This window comes from Zeus faber (genome assembly GCF_960531495.2).
Source record: "Zeus faber genome assembly, chromosome: 8".
In the NCBI taxonomy this organism is placed as follows: Eukaryota; Metazoa; Chordata; class Actinopteri; order Zeiformes; family Zeidae; genus Zeus; species Zeus faber.
In genome coordinates this window covers 4437030-4454683 of record NC_137195.1, presented here as the reverse complement: position 1 = coordinate 4454683, position 17654 = coordinate 4437030, and the positions used below count along the sequence as shown (strand labels likewise).

At 44.9% G+C, this 17654-nt stretch overlaps 1 protein-coding gene across 1 annotated transcript; it reads left to right on the top strand.

Moving 5' to 3' along the window:
- Window positions 1-1122: 1122 nt before the first annotated feature.
- dhdds (dehydrodolichyl diphosphate synthase) lies at window positions 1123-17327 on the top strand. The gene is made up of 8 exons (XM_080005780.1): window positions 1123-1545; window positions 4070-4186; window positions 4271-4413; window positions 8896-9012; window positions 11682-11783; window positions 12626-12740; window positions 15283-15390; window positions 16595-17327. Exons 1-8 carry the CDS (start codon window positions 1483-1485, stop codon window positions 16814-16816), a joined length of 987 nt encoding a protein of 328 aa, XP_079861906.1. The 5' UTR covers window positions 1123-1482; the 3' UTR covers window positions 16817-17327.
- The last annotated feature ends 327 nt before the right edge of the window (window positions 17328-17654 follow it).

Below are 17654 nucleotides of genomic sequence, written 5' to 3'. Positions count from 1 at the left end.
ATATATATAAAATTGTTTTTGTTTTTCATGTTCTACAACATTCTTTTCATACATTGTATTTACTCACCTCCACTGGATATGGTAAACGTAATCTTAATCACCAAGAAGGGCCTTTGAAGAAAACACAACAAGTATAAAAACAATAACCCTGTCTTATAATTCATAAATCCGGAGTCCATATTGTGTCGTGCTGGTTAAATACGTCTTCCAAGAGAAGTTTTCTTCAGTATGAGTCCTAGTTGATGTGTCAGGTTTGAGTCCCAAAAGCAATCGAACACAGAAATATTAACTATCAATTAGCTAACTAACTATTACTATAATTCAATAAATAATATAAATTTTCCGATTTGATTTAATTTTTATTTTTCGAAATGTTTACGTTGAAATGTTCTGATAGGTTATTAACAATTGTCCCATCGTTTCTGGCTTCTGGGAACCATATATCCACTGGATGTCGGGATTGGCCAGCCTTTCTCACATGTCGTTCTGTAATTAATACTTAATAAGAATAATAATAATAATAATAATAATAATAATAATAATAATAAGACTATTCATACTTGTAATTTAGCATAGACAAACACAAAAAAAAAGGTTTATTAGATCAACTAAAAGATGCTTATGCTACAAATTGTTAAACCTATTCAAATTTAAAATTGAGAAATGTTGGCGTACGTTTTAGAAGATAGACGAAAAATATATCGTTTTAATAAATAAAAAAGTTTTTTTTTTTTTTTAACGGATCATATAACTCCAGTTCCAATCCAACTCTTTGCCGCCGTCCAGTGGTTGAACATAGGAACTACAACGCGGAGCAGCGAACGCGCTCCCGCTGTCGAGCGCTTGAAGAGAAAGGACCCGGATGTCATCCCGACGGCCGGAAGTTTATTTTTTAATCATCATATATGTAGTTAAATAATTCAATGATTACAACGCTCAGATTCTACCGCGTTAAACCCCGTTTTTAGAAAATCGATTCGTTTAATATGTAAACAACAATATATACACCAGCGCCGCCCCCAAAAAGAGAGGAAGTAGGAAACGGAGAGGAAGTGACGTCATCGTGGCGGAAGTGCGCGTCACCGCGGAGAGCCGTGAGCTGCAGGGTCCCGCGGACGGAGCCTGGTGAGCGCGGCCGGTCGCCCCGATCGATTCCCCGGATGAGCGCCTTGGCTCCGGTCGCCCGCGGACCACTCGCAGGGGAACGTCGCGGACGCGTTCGCGGTCTCCGAGCGGCCGAGCGGCGATTCGCGTAGACGCGTCGGGAGCCCATGTGCCTGTTCCCCGCTCTGCGGTCACCAGACGCCGGCGCGCTCCGAGCCCGATGCGGTTGTCGCCTCGGTCCGACAGTGTGACCGCGGCCGCCCGGTGACTTCTGTTCCTTCACCTTCGTTCATTTTTTTATTTTTATTTTTTGCTTCGAATTCACCTCCTTCATTCATTTTGTCTTCGGCGGGAGGGGAGCCTGCCTGGAGGCTGAGGATGTCGTGGATCAGGGAAGGGGAGTTGAGCCTGGTGGAGAAGCTGTCAGCCAACGTCCTGAAGGTAGGACGCGTGGGATCCGTCGCCGTCCGCACCTAAAAACACATTTCAACAGGTGACCGAGGCGCTGTGCGAGCGGACCCGGCACAAGCCGCACGGCAGCGCCATAAAAACGCAAAAAAAACCCAAAAAACCCCAAACATTTCAGGGAACAAGGGACGATGACGCGATGGAAGCGACCACACCGGCTCTTCAAAGCGGTTGCCAGGCTGGCAACCAGGAATCCGCTTTTCGTTGCCCAAACTGCAAACATGCCTTTCTTTTAGCCACCTTGTATTTTGAGTAGTTAAGGTACTGTGAAGTTCTACGTGGGCTTTAATCATGAATATGTGACACGAAAGAGGGTTTAAAAGCTTCATTATAGTGACCCGACGATATTGCTTGTAGTTTGTGTTTTTTACCTGTCACTCCACAGAATGTGGATCTTCAGGGGGGAGGACGGTCCAGACAGAGGCCTGTGACGACACTAACTCCTCTGGCTACACTCAGCAGATCCCGCTTAGCCCGTCTCTCCCGTCTCTCTTACTTGTCACCGCAGAAAATAAGAATCTCAACTGTCCTGTTTGTCCGCTCATTGGTAACAACCGTCAATTATAATGTGCGTCTTCCCATTCAAAAGTCGCTCTCTGAGTCGCGCTCATTGTTTAAGCCGTAAGAATCGGTTATTTTACATTTATGGCTTGTTGACAAACGTGACCGAATTGCCTACAACCAAAGAAGTTTCCTGTATGTTTTTATTTTATATAAAGTTGGTTTTGTAAGTGCACAATATCAATTCGGGGTTTTTTTCTGTCAAGGTTTAACAAAAATGTTATTTTAACACCTAATTTGAGTTTCTAGTTTGGTTGTAGTTAACTGTACAGAGACACAAGCACATGCATGGTGGAAAAATGGTCTGAAATATACACATGGTGGTCGCCAACGGTTTTCCCAGTTCCCATGAAGGCATCGCTTCCGACACGCATTACAGTTTTCCGAGCCTGTGAAGGCAGCATCGCTTCCTGCTTTGGAGATCTTTTCACCGCCGACTAGAGCCGCGTCCGCGTCTTACGTCTCATGTAATATCAGAGAACTACTAATCGATCGTGGATGGCGTCGTCCTCTCGGACGGATTGAAAAATAGAAGTGCTGAAACGGGTTCAGACAATTACGCGAAAAGAGCAACATTCCCCGAGAAGAGAGTTGTTTGCTTCCCTGACTGTGACCCCCTGCTCTGCTGCCGTCCACTGTGATGGTCTCGTGGGCTGACAGCGCTGTCAGCAGCCCGGCAGGAGAGACGCTCCCTGGTGCGCTGACGCCTTACAACTCCACTATGAGCAGGACGCACACTTTAACTTTCTCCGACTGTGTGCAAATTGGATGTTTTCACTTCGCAGATGACGAAGAAAGGCATTAAAGGGTGAACAGGTGCCTGTGCGCAACAGCGATATTTAAGTATCACTAATGCAACAAATGTATTTATTTTGGGGGGCAGGTTTTGCTGTTTACGCTCTCTATTTTTAATGTTAAAAAGTGTTAGCCAAAGGGGGCAACCAGAGGCCAATGGTTGGCAATTAACTAAATCTGGTTGCCTGGGGCAACCCAGTAACCATCCAATTACTATCAAGCCCTGCACTGAGTTATAAGCCAAGGAATAAAGAGGTGTTTTAAGACGGGATTGGAAAACAGGCCGCGCAGGAGCCAGCCTAACATAGAGAGGCAACTTGTTACACAGTTTTTGGGCTACAAGTGCAAAGGTGTAGTCTCCCCTGTGCTTCAACCTTCATCTTGGGACAACAAGGAAGTAACCGGTCAGCGGCCCTGAGTGACCTTGATGGGGCGTGTGGTATATGAAACATAAAATACTTTTAGATGCATGCAGAAGCTGTACGCGTGTAAATGGTGAACATCTCCTCAGGTATCATGGAGACAGTTTTGCTTTACTTTTCTCACGCTGGACTTCCCCACTGAGATGATCTTACAGCTCAGATACCATTGTGTTTTGATATCACAATGAGTTCCGTCTTCATATTTCTTTATGCACCACTTCTGAATCTGGTTCTGTTTCTTAAGAACTTTTGCGCTGAAGTGCATGAAAAGTCCTTGAGAAAACAGAGATCATTGAAAACTCGGGATATTCACCCTGGTTTTGTTCTTCAAATCGTAAAAAAAAATAAAAAATCCAAAATTGCTTTTTCAACATGGATGATGCAGGGAAATGTAAATTTAATCCAGCGTGGTTGGAAATAGACACTTATAATAATAATAGACGACAATGCGATTAATAATAGGCATAAATATAATGGATAAACTAATATAAATAATAGACGGTGAAACTAACATTGTAAATAAATAAAGATCACATTGAAAATTGATTTATTTGTTTTGTGTCAAGTCTTTAAAAATGGAAAAAAAATACATTAATTATAATACTTTAAAGTCATTAAAGGCCATGTATTACATTTTGTAATCAACCCTCATAATAAATAAACACAGCAGTACCAAGTAAAACAATCCCCAGTTGACATGCCCATTGTGTGTCTCTCAGGCAGGTCCGATGCCCAAGCATGTTGCCTTCATCATGGACGGCAACCGGCGCTTCGCCCGCAAGAAGCAGGTGGAGCGCCAGGAGGGCCATTCCCAGGGCTTCGACAAGCTGGCGGAGGTGAGTTTCACCGACTGGAGGGCGGCGCGGGTGACGTCAACAAGGGTGGTGGCGGCGCAGGCTAAGCTCCTCCCCCTTCCGCAGACGCTGCGCTGGTGCCTGCAACTGGCCATCCCCGAGGTGACGGTGTACGCCTTCAGCATCGAGAACTTCAAGCGCGCCAAAGAGGAGGTGGACGGGCTGATGGAGCTGGCCAAGCAGAAGTTCCTGCGGCTGCTCGGGGAACAGTGAGTACCAGAGGAACCCAGTGACCCAAACGCTTCCTCTTAGGTGTGTGCTCCAGGCGGGGGCTCCTCCAGCGGCTGAGCATTTGGTGCTGTTGATTGGTGAAATTACGATGTCATTTCTTTTTAAGCCTTTTTTTTTTGTTCCATTATTTTTATCAAAACAAATTAAAGTTAACTCGGGGAATGCAGCCAAACATTTTCTTTTATTTTTTTCTCTCTGAGGTGAAGGCATCCACAGCTTAACATCCCAGACATTTTATGATTTCACTTTCTGCTGCCCTCACTACTACCAGAGCCCGACCGATATATCGGTTCGACCGATATAACGGTCATTATTTCACTTTTTTTGAACCAACGGGATCGGCAGTTATGCAGCCGATGTGTCCTGGTTTTTTAATAAGTATAATGAACAAAAAAATATGGATTATTTATCGTACTTGTCTGTTTTACACTACTTTTAAGTTACTCACCAAAATTAGTGCAGAAGTCCAACTGGGTATTGTAAATCCATCCATGTTTGTTACACTCTCGTTTAGACATGGACGCGGCAAGCAGGAAGCCATGCTGTGTTCATGGGGAAACTAGTAAAACAAATTTGTTTTGGAAGTGACGATGCATTCACTGGAAATGGGGGGAAATTCAATAATAACTTTTACATATTTTTTATCTATTAAAAAGTTATTTGTGTGTTTATTTTTGTTTGCTTGTAAGCTAAATGTTCTGAAATATATCACCTTTAATAAAAATCAGTTTTTCAAATAGTTTTTCAAATTTTGCACTTTTCTGAAAAAAATTTCAGTCAAAGCATGAGTAATCTGTGCGTAAGGTCTGTCCAAAATTGGGATCGGCATTGAACCCAAAAATCTGGCATCGGTCCGGCTCTAATGCGTATGTAGCTATGGTGTTTATAATTAGGTCTTTGTAATGGTAGCGGTGTGAAACTGGAACAGCACAAAAGTACAGTATGCAGATGAACAATCTCGAAGAGAATCACTTGTTAATAGGTTGTCGTATCTCGTGCAATGTGTTAATCAACAAATAAACTCAGACTGTGCTTCCTCAAGGGCAATTACAGGGCGGATGAAAGGAGATGCCACAGTGCTGCCCTCCCCAAATGTAGTGTTAGTCACACTGGCCGATTTGGGATGTCACAGTGTCAAAATGCCGCCTGGGAGGGACGGCACTTTAGGCGGCACCAACCCATTATTTTTAAGGCACGGAATCTTGTGTCTGCTTTATTTAGGAGAGACAGAACACACTGTGTTGGTATTTCACTCACATGGTGGTTATGCAACTCGATAACAGATTTTTAGCTGTGTCGGATTGGCCTTTAGTACTCGGAGCGCAGTTTACAGCTCTAATGATTTTATAATAAATTGCTGATGTGCAGTGAAATCCTGGTGCACCTTAAAAATGGATTTACTGTATATACGGGTATTTTTTTCCCTTTTTTTTTATGCTAATTGTCTGTAGAAACTCACCAATCCCCACCATGACATTACTTATATATGCAAATGCACCTGTTGGAGTAAACTAATTCTGATCTTGCACGACCCAGAGGCAGGGAGCCGCTGGTGTTATTACCCCAAACTATTATTTACACTAGGAATCAATTAGAGAATCAATATGTCCCAGACGCGGTAAACATCTAAATACTCAAATTGATCCAGTGGAACGTCCAAGCTGCACTCTTTGTACAGAGCGGGTTTGCGCTGGAATTTCCCTGAATCACTGCTTCCTTAAAACTGGGAGGAAGTATGCTCATCATGTGCATCAAAAATACTGTCAGTCATGTTTTAATGCTACAAAACTTTAATTCACACTGTCACGGCTGGGGTGGATGGATACACAGCACCAGGCAGACATCTTTTGGCCCCATCTAAATATATCTTCGAGGGGGAAACCAATGTTCATTTATTCCGAGACCTGGCCACTTGCATTTCAATAAATTGTGCATTTTTGGAAAAATGGAACCTTACAATGATTGAAATACACTAACAGATTAGACTTCCATATTTTTTAATATTTAAAGATTATGAAAAAGTTCCATTCACAGCTTTCTCTGGGTCTAGGATCCAGAGGGTGTTAATGTGTTTCCAGCGGTCGCAGCGTCACACGCTTTGAAAGGATCTTTTGAGTTTCAGTCGTGGTTTAGTGCGACTGCGACTTGGTGCTCCACCGCAAAGTGCTGCAGGTGGATGGACGGAGAAGGTGGCGGGTGGATGGATGAATGGATAGGTGGATGGATGGAGATGGTGGCGGCGACTCGGTCATGAGAACGTCTCTGTGGTGTTGGGGTTTTGAACCCTCCTCTGATGTGCAACAGCAGGATCATCGATAATAATGTTCCCGGGGCAACATGGCAGAGTTAATGTTTAACCATCCAAAGGCCGCCAACAAAACAAACAAATGTAATAAATATTGTCTAATACCTCAATAACAGTGGCAAAAGCTATAAATACGATAACATATTTTTATTAACATTTTGAATGATGTTTCTTCCTGGTGCCATCAACAGGAAAGGTTTCACTAAAACAGGTAAATTTTATCCACAAGGTCACAGGAGGGTTGAGTGAATCTGCTTGGTTACCAGTGCTAACTGGGCGCTTGCTGGTTGTATTTACAATTATTTGGAAGAGTATTTTTATTATTATTATTTTTTTTTTTTTTTTTGGTACGGCCTTGCACTGTGGAGGGTGATGTTCAAACGCTTCCTGAAAGTCTGATGTCTGTCACTGCATTGTTCCCCAACCTCCAGGGAAACTGAGAAATGCAAGGAGTTGATGAGATCCTGTTGAAAAAAAATGAAATAAAAAATCACAGTATATGTAAATAAGTATTTATTGGGCTGTCACGATTCTCCAAATCCACGATTTTAGATTTTTGATTTCAACATATATTTATTTACAGCGCTGACGACTATGTCATTGAAAGACTATAGAGTCTTGGTTTGTAAAGAAAAACACTTGTTTCTAAATGAGAAACTTCTTTGAATATTAAAAATGATATATTATAACAAAATAATGAAAATATTTAAACAACACACCTAAACAGTTAAGAGCTTTATAAAAACATAACTTTGAATAATAAACAATAAGTTACGTATTACACTACTTTTAAGTTAGTCACCAAAATAAGCAAAGAAAAGTGGATGCTATTTTTGCCAGAGGGGAGCCCGGGCAGTAAAAGGCAAATTACTACCTGCAGCTCCGGATCGGAGCCATCTTTTCTCCAAACAAAGCAAATAAAAACTCTCAATGTTTTTAATTTACTCCGTTTCCTGCTGCTGCGGAGTAGACTGCAGATCATTCCTGAAAAGATTCCGCCCGCGTTCTCACGGGCAGGCGGCGAATCCCCCGCGGCCCGGCAGGGCCCACTAGCCGGTTGTTGGGAACATCTAGAGGACATTCCGTCGGTGATGGTCGGGTTTATTCCCCACTTCCGTCGCCATATCTGTGGTATTAGTGGACATTCTGGTCAAAGGGGCACTCTCCATTGTACACGCAGTGAAACGTTGAATGGGACGGGGGCGCTCGGCGCATCTCTGCCGAGGCGAGCTTTGCACACCGTTACCGGGAATATTTCTCTTTAATGTGCGTTCACTCTGCAACCAACTGGATTTATATTGAACTTTATTTTTTTTTTGTAATGTTCTTATTCTTTTGGAATTGAGTTCCTGCAGCCCTAGTGCCAGGTGGGCGGGTGCAGTGTGCGTTGAGGGATGCGGCGCGGCGGACCCCTCCATGAAGCCGACCGCATCTCTCCCAACTCCAAAACAAAACTTCATGAAAGAAGACCCCCCCAGCGCAAACTGGATTTTTTTTACCGGCGGATCTTGAACGCCCCAATATGGCGACCATGTCAGACAATAGTACCCACAAAAATACGGGGGGGTGAACCTGGGATTTCAAAGTTGGAAATCGAACGCTCATTTAGATGGATTTAGGATCGGATCAGAATCAATTGTGAGATTCCGCAGATTCACCGAGCGTCCCCAAAGTTCATCTGATTCCCTTCACCTCAGTCTTCGCCTCTTCCTCCTTTTCTTCCCCCCATCCCTCCTTCCTCTCATTTGTCCCCTGGTAGGATGGTGTTCATGTCCCAGTCGTCTTTTTAACATAAAGTTCTACGGAAACTGTGGCGCTTAAAAGTCAGAACACCGTGTGCAGCAGATTCCGGAATAAATATGTGACCATGGAACAGACCAGAGTTAAATGAATCCTTTTTTTGAGGGATGAGAACAAAATAATACCAGCGATGAACCCTGAACACCAGCTGGATTTCAGCTCTGAAGCGTGCATCACACCAAATCCAAAAACGCACTCGACATTTGGATGTACTCTCAGCCACAACATTAAACCAGTGACAGGGGAAGTGAATAACATTGATCATCTGGTTCCAGTGGCACCTGTCAAGGGGTGGGATACGGATATATACACACACACTGTTATATATTATTATTATTACGTGTGTGTCCTACAGGGAGAACCTGGAGAAGCACGGCGTGTGCATCCGGGTCCTTGGAGACCTGACGATGCTGCCGCTGGACCTGCAGCAGCTCATCGCCAGAGCTGTGGTGGCCACCAGGGAGCACAACAAGTAGGCTCCGTCACCTCCATCACCTCAGCTCTCTGTTTAATGTGTGTGGATGGATGGATGGATGGATGGATGGATGGGTGGATGGATGGGTGGGTGGATAGCTAGATACAGTCGAAGGGAAATTGCGATGTCACAGCAGCTCACATAAATAGGTAATAATCCGGTCATTAATGAGAATAGAAATAGAACTAAATGCCAGTATGCAATATCGCTAAAAAGAGAAAAAGCAATATACTATAAACCTAAAAATTGATAAGGAGATATACTGTCGATAAATATACAATTAACCTGAAATTGAACCATAAAACAGAAAAGTAAACCTACAAATGGTAATAAACTGTAACCTAATAATAAAAAATAAATAGGAGATTAACAAAATAATAAAATCAACCTGAGATTTGACTCGAAGATTGAATATTTTGGAAATAGAAAATAAACCTAAAAAAATGACAAATATATAAAAATGTGGCAATACACCCTTATCTAATGATAAAAGCTATAAAAATACACCTAAAATATTGAAGAAAATCAATACAGATGAACCAAAAAAAATAAAATAAAGGTAAAATAAAGCTACTGGCAGCAATGCACCAGGTCCAGGTTAGTCACAACGATGAGTTAAATTAAACATCCTTAAAGGGCTTCTATTATGTTCCTTTTCAACAAGTTAGTATCGGTCTCTATGAGGTCTGTGTGGAAGTTCTTTGCTGAAAAATACTTCTCAGGTGATGTATTCTAGCCATTCTAACGTGCCTTTAAACCATCCAACCATCCAAAATCTGTTTCTGAACAGATTTGAGGCGAGAAATAATCAATCCAGTTTCTGACTCTTCATCATATTACATCTGAGGCCTCATTTTTAAGTTTGTTCCCACTTTCGTTGCCGACTCCACACCGGGACACCGCACACAGGGATCTTTTGTTTCACGTATGCGTCGGAAAATAAAATAAATACATCTACCATTACACAAAAAAAACCCCAAAAAACACTTTTTATTGGTTTTATTTAGAGAAATGCAGAGCGGATTGCACGGTGCAGCCGACAGTATCTACCGCATACTTAAAAAACCTATGTTTTGAAAGAAACAGCAGAAAATTATTTTTTGAATACTTACACACTTCCATCGTCTGCAGTTTCTTCACGGACAGTTGGTTTAAGTTCCTCTTTTGGGGGTGTGTGTGTGTGTGTGTGTGTGTGTGTGTGTGTGTGTGTGTGTGTGTGTGTGTGTGTGTGTGTGTGTGTGTGTGTGTGTGTGTGTGTGTGTGTGTGTGTGTGTGTGTCTCAGTAGAACCATCAGACCCAAATGTGCACAAGCCCTGGAAAGGGAGTTGTTGGTGTCAGGTTGTCCCTTATCCATAAAGCCGTGTACAAGTGACACAGACAGTCCCTGGTAACTTACTCAAACTCTTGCGAACATTTCACAGTTTGACCGGTGACTGCTCGCTTGCTGGCTGCTTGCAAAAACTCTTGCATACTTCAACAAAAAGACAACGCTGTTGTGAAATTCTTCACGGGAAGGTTACAGGCCAAAATGGAAAAGGAAAAAAAAAAAAAAAACGGTCTTTGTTTTTTCTGGGAAGTGGTGATGGGGGTGATGGTGTGCAGACGGCCTGCAGCAGTGTCATCGTCCCATTATTTCTTGGCCGGACTTCTTCGTCATTTTGTCCGAATCGCGTTTCCCATCGCGTTCCTGTTGTTCTGGGCGCGGGAGCGTTTTCGCTCATTGTCCGTTTGTGCATTTTCCTCACAAAGTACAACGTCACAAAGGACAAGATGTCCTGTGGGTTTGTGACGCAGTTCAACATGGAGATGATGTCATGTATGCTCAGCAAAACAACTGTGTCCAGAAATGTACTTCATATTTCATTCATAGTTGATATTTGTCTTTGCTTAAAACTTAAGATAATGCCTAATTAATTGCAAATGGCAGACATGTGGAACGGCCTTCTCTAAGGTGCCCGCTTATTTATGGAAGCAGCCATTATCACGGAGAAAAATGAAATATATTACATTACCATTACATTTCCTGTGGTTTCTTCTTTTACCAATTGAGGATCTCCATATTGCTGCACAACAATGTAAAAACACGTTAGACGGAGTAATTGTTGGTACATTGATTGGCATATGACCATCAAATTGAATGCAGAGCAACCATTGCTAAACCTGTGGCAGTGATGCTGCAATTTGACTGGCTGATGGTGGCCATTTTGTTTATTTGGACCAAATTTGTCCAAAAAAAGAGTGTTTTGGACTAAATCTAAAATGGTGGACCTGTCGCCACGCAAATGGTTTGCTGAATGAAAACTCCATTGAAAGTTGTACGATTGCCATAGCGCCACCTATTGACCAAATGGCACGATGTGTTGATGAGTTACAGCAGATTGTGTAGAATAGGTCACGCCCACACATTTTTTTTTGGTAAACTTTAAAAATTTATTGTGGCCAAACTGTGGTAGGGAGCAAAAATCCAACGGACATTTCAATGCAAGGTGGTTTTTCGGGTGCTGCGCTTTTTTTTTTTTTTTTTTTTGGGAAGGAGAGTACGGTTCAGTTAAACGTGGCACTGGTCTACTGCTTATACTATCACCAAATCTTTTGAAGACAAAATAAATGTTGTGCTTCGTGATCACCTGGAAATGCCAGTGCCAACGCTGCTCTGTTGCTGCAGGTGCTTCCTGAACGTGTGCTTCGCCTACACTTCCAGACACGAGATCACCAACGCCGTGCGGGAGATGGCGTGGGGGGTGGAGCAGGGCCTCATCAGATCCAGGTAACACCCAGTCCACCTGGGGTCAGGGGTCACCTTCCGAGAGACCAGGGCACAAAACGCAAGGTCCTCCCTCCCTACCTAGGATGCTCCATACTTCCTACCTCGGAACTGTCTCTTGATACTTATCTAGGAACTATACATGACTTTTAAGATTCAAGAGGTTATTAGTCACACACATATACATACAGTCATACATACATGCAGTGAAAGGTCCCGACACCCGCTGATTACGCCCCATAAGCTCTACAAGCTCTAAAAATACAAAAATGTGCGTCATCGACACGAGGCGCATATCAATTGTCTGTGTTGTTTTAAATATGCATTTTAAATCCTCCTCAATGAAACTTAGCTCAACTTACCTCCAGTACTTACGTCACAGAGTAGGAGCCCTGGCCTGTCACAAGGCTTCAGATGGCTCCACACGGAGAAACACTCATGCAATAGATTTCTGATGCATGTTGTACGAACGTCACGTTGGTGCTTGTGTTGTACAGACTGTCAACATGTTTCAGCAGTTGTAGCCCCTTGACACTTGGCATCTATTCCGTTCCTACCAAGAAGGCTCCTTACTCCCCACCTTGCTGCCTAGCTAGGCAGTCTCCTTATTTAGTACCTCGGGAGGCTCCCTAACTTCCTACCTTGGGCCTATTCTTGCTCCCTACCTCAGAGCTTCCTTGCTACCTACCTAGAAACTATCCTTTCTACCTCCCTAGGAACTATCCTTACTTCCTACCTAGGAGCTATCCTTGCAGATGAAGGACCCAACGTAGGAACCTGAAATGCATGCGGCCTATAAATCCTGTGTCTCCTCCTCCTCCTCCTTCTTCTGTGGTGCTCCTCAGCGACGTGTCGGAGGCCCTCCTGAGCGAGTGTCTGTACAGCAGCAACTCTCCCAACCCCGACCTGCTGATCCGGACGTCTGGGGAGGTGCGGCTCAGCGACTTCCTCCTGTGGCAGGTGAGGACGGGGACGCTCCCACCGCGAGGGAAGGCGTTAAAAGTTCCAAAGCGTTATTGATCACTATCCCCACACGTAGACCAGAACGGTTGAGAATTTTACAAAGTATGATTGTGGAAAGGAAGTTTCAAAAATCCAAAATCAGGGCCCAACACTAAACGTGCATGAGCCTTTGGCCGCCGGATTGTAATCATTTTATAATTTAGTGATAAAGAGCCTCTATAATTATAACCCGTGTTTTAGTGTTAACAAAGGGATGGCAAGAACGGAAACTCATTTTTTGGTCATTTTCCATTTAAAAAAATAAAAATAAGAAAAAAGAAAAAAAATGTATGTCTTGTATTTAGGTAAATAATGCAACCATCAATTTCTTGACTGGAGTCTAAGGCCCTGCTTACACGTGTATTTTCTTTTTAAAAACACATTTTTCCTTAATTTAAAAACAAAAACAAGTCTCCGTCCACACAAGAACGATTTAAACAAGCGAAAAGAAACGAAAACAAAGATTTAAAGCACCGAGCCTCCGGGCCAGCAGGGGGGCGACACTACGTCATCAAACACCACAGAAGAAGGCGCGCGGCCTGCGCAGCGTCTTCACAACATTCAGACACAGCGCTGTACGGACGCCGTCCCCGAAGGTGGAGACGCGGAGAACTACACCACGTCGCTCCACATTTCCTGGCGCGGGTCCAGGTCCTGGCGTTCACGCTCAAGAGGTTGTGTCACATACATATACGTACAGTCACACACGTATGCAGTGAGATGTCCTGACACCCGGTGATTTACATTTACATTTACATTTAGCAGACGCTTTTATCCAAAGCGACTTACAATTGTTCAAACACCGATGGACGCAGCCATCAGGAGCAATTAGGGGCTAAGTGTCTTGCTCAAGGACACTACAGCATGCTAGCAGGAGGAGCCTGGGATCCAACCAGCAACCTTTAGATCACTAGACCACCAGCTCTACCGCCTGAGCTACCATCCCCCTTGTGATGCCGCACAATAAGCTCTACAAACTCTAAAAAATGCTAAAGTGCGCGTCATCGACACGAGGCGCTCACGCAGGCGGCTGCATGGGGCGGCGCCACAATCGCGATTCTGGGATCGACGACTATATCATAGTATTAATAGTCTGTGTTGTATTAAGTACACAATTAAAATCCTGCACGATGAAACCTACCTTAACTTACCTCCAGCAACTTACCTCAAAGAGGAGAAGTGCTTGGCATGTCACAAAGCATGGACTCCCTGGCGTGTCACAAAGCTTCCAGCGGCTCAGATCAGGGAATTACCGTCCAGGTTCAAGTGCTCTGTGTGTGTGTTTCAATATATTTGGGGACAATCCACATACAATCAACATTTGTGGTTCAAGTAAAATACGGTCAAGTACCGTTCCCCGCCATGTGTTCCATCCAGTGACAAAGGGAGGAGGCACCCAACCACTTAGTGTACTTACACACTTGGGACGTCAGCATTTTCGAGAAGCTCCGTCTCACTCCCTCCACTAATACACGGGAAACAAGAGTGTAGGGAAACCTCCACCCTGGATGTTTTTTTTGTAAACTTTGAACCGTATGATGAACCTCCTTTGAAAGTTTTGCTCCGGTGGGTGGCCTGGTGCAACCGGCCGTCCGTTGGTGTTGAGCCCGGTTAGGCTGACTTGAGGTCGTCCCGCTTCATGCTACTGATCACACTCCCACATGTGGGTCAGAAAAGTCCAGAATCTACAAAACAAACAAAAAAATTCTAATTTCCTGGACGATTACATTTGAATGACCGACTGAGTTGGAATGGGGGGAAAAGGGATAACGCATGCTAACTAATCCAGTGTGTGCCAGTGATGGGGGCTGATCTCTCAAAAGGTGTTTGTTCCAGTTCAGGGTCTTGAGGGACTGGAGTCCGTACCAGTTTAAGGAGGAGAATGAATGAGACCAACGTCTGGAAAGAAAATTAAAGTAAAAAGAAAAAACTAGTTTAACTAACCCCCATGCAACACATCGGTCCATTCCGACCTTTTCAACCTCGGCCCAGGTGGGTTGTCCCCGTCCGGGTGTTTTCATCAGCTCGAGCAGCGAGTGTGAGGAGGAGTCACATCAGGCTTTTCACTCAAAACATAAATCCCTTGTTTGTCTTAAATGGTCTGTATATAATTTCAGAATATAACCCACAGATTTATTTAAATGAGTGTTAGTAACCCCAGAAAGAAAATCGTATAAACGTACCAACGTGTGTGTGATAATACACAACGTGCATAACTGCATGTTCTCCCCGCATTCACGTGCCTTTCCTCCGGTTTCCTCCCACCCCAAAAAGACGGGCGCACTGGGGTTCGCGCTCCCGCCGATGCCCTTGAGCAAGGCATGGGCTCTACATCCGCACACTGCCGCTGAAACGTCCGGGACGGGTTCAATGCGGAGGGCGGCTTTGTTTCCACACGGCGACCACCAAAGTCGCTCTCCCCCTTTAAGATTCTCTTGGTTTTTATCACGTGTTTTTGTTTTTTTAAATTTGTTTACAAAGAATCTCTGCCCTCTCCCAGACCTCCCACTCCTGCCTGGTGTTCCAGTCCGTGCTCTGGCCCGAATACTCCTTCTGGAACCTGTGCGAGGCCGTCATCCAGTACCAGTGCAACTACAGATCCATTCAGGTGAGGGTTCCACTCCATCGGGGGGGGGGGGGTTCATATCGACAGTCGAGTCATTTTGGAAAACGCTGGTTCTCACCTCCGGAGACCCCCGAGTGCGGCTGCTTTAATTAAACTAACACGGACCCGCGGGTCCTCATCGGTCCCGATGCCAACCAGTAGTTAATAAGGTCCTGAGGATCAGCGTTCAACCCCACTGGTTTAAAATGAAATTTAGATGTTGTTTCCCATTTAGTGTTTCCCCATAGAAATGTCCTATTATTGCGCTGGGACCTGCAAGAATTCATTTTAATAAAAAAAAAATATATATATTTATTTTTTGTTTAGAGTAGTTCTCTTTCATAACTGTTTTTGACGCACTGAAGCTACTGCTACAGCTTCGCTGGGGAGATGTTATGTAGTTTAAAACGTCAACTATCACGTATTGAAGACAATTTAACAGATGAAGGTAGTAAGGTCCTGCGTCGAGTCTCCGTTCAGCTGCTTGGAACTTTATAAACTGTTGGAAAGGGAAAGTGAGTTGTAGATGTGACGTGATGCTGGATGGAGTAATAAGGACACGCGCTCACGTGTAACAGACCAAATCAAGCAAACAATCAGGGAACTGTTGATTATTGTTTAGAAAACCGGAACTGAACTCTGTTGTATATCCATTTTCCCCCCCAAAACATTCATTGCCATATTTCACCTTTGGGGGAGTTGACATTTACTGTCACTTTTGTATTTTTAGTTCATATTTACTTCAAACATCTCTCTGGGGGAAATGAGTTCTCTGCATTCTCCTATCCGAGTCTCCTCGTGTCTAGGAGCAGTGGGAGCCACATCCAGACCATGACCCATGACCTATGCCTTGCTCAGGGGCATCGGCAGACGTGTGTAACCCTAATGTGGATGTATTTAGGGGTGATGGTGAAAGCGGGGGAACCAGAGGAGACCCACGTGGGCATGGGTAGAACATGCGGAGGTTTGGACCCAGAACCATGCTGCTGTGAGGGGACAGTAAGAAGGTTCTGGGTTCAACAGTTACAATCCGATATGGTCACCGGTATCGGGCGTTTCGTGCAAATAGTGATAAACATCATTTGATGGCCTGAGTGAATCCTACGGTTTAATCACAGTCCACCGGCTGATCAATGAACTCAGCCAACCTTCCTGTCCACGTCGACCCACTCACTGATTGACTCACCCGGTTTCCGTGGCGATGCAGAAAGCCAGAGATCTGCACCGCGACGAGCAGGTGCGACACCAGCTGGAGGCGGACCGCGCCTGCGTGGCGGAGCTTCTGCAGCGCGGCGGCGGGCGGAGGCAGGACGCGCTGTCAGACTACAGCCGCCGGCGGGAGGAGAGGGTGCGCGACTTCCTGGACGCCCTGCGGCACAAGAGAGACTCGTTCATCACGGACCTGTCCAGCCAGGCCGCCCTGGCGTGAGGACCCCGCCCCCCTCCCCCTTGGTGAAGTGGGGGAGGCCGGGTTCCTTTTGCCAATTTCACCCCTATGGGGCTGTGGTATGGAGCTGTGTTTGTTTGTAGATTGGGGGGGGGGGTCTAATGAGCTTCGTTGTCAAATGTCTGGTCAAGATGTTGTCGATGCAGTCCGGGACACGTTTCAAATAAACCAAATCAAAATGTGTGAACTCACTTGTTGAGTGCAATTGACACCATACAAAACTATATTTTGACCAGCTTTAACCATTAGGTGTAATAAAGTTGTGATTATCCGTACATGTTGTGATGGATGTTTGGCTTGTTGCTGTTGTTGCTGGAAATGACTTATGTTGATGTTATGCAACCACTTTGCCGGTCTAGGGATGTTTTCGCATAGGAGGTGTCACCCGGCGCATCACGGAAAAACGCACGTATTGCATCTGTGCAAATTGTTTTGGGAGGAGGGGGCGGGAAATAAACCCAGACGTGGCACCGTTCACCTGTTTTCAACATCTATGTCCAAAACGCAACGAGCCCGCGTGGTGCGGCTGCAGTGCGCCTCGTCCGGCGCACGCTCCGCTCCGCGGGGAGACGGCGCCTTCGGCGCGGCGACAAATCCTGAGTTTCCGAACGGCGCGGCGAACGCGCTCGGACCGTTCCCCCCCGCGGGGCGTGAGGGCGGGGGCGCACGTTTCGTGTGTCGTCGCGTCGCCACCCCTGCGACATTTTGCGGCGCGCGGCGCACGAACGACCCGGTTGTTGTTTTTTTTGTTGTTGTTATCGCGTCGCCACGACGAAAGAGCGGGCGAGGGAACTGGTTGTCGAATTATGAGATCGTAACG

Excerpts from the sequence above, each read along its gene's own strand:
- dhdds (XM_080005780.1), top strand. The coding sequence starts at position 1,483 with ATGTCGTGGATCAGGGAAGGGGAGTTGAGCCTGGTGGAGAAGCTGTCA. Across the intron at positions 4,414-8,895 it reads CTGCGGCTGCTCGGGGAACA|GGAGAACCTGGAGAAGCACG; the intron begins GTGAGTACCAGA and ends TGTGTCCTACAG. Across the intron at positions 12,741-15,282 it reads GCGACTTCCTCCTGTGGCAG|ACCTCCCACTCCTGCCTGGT; the intron begins GTGAGGACGGGG and ends GCCCTCTCCCAG.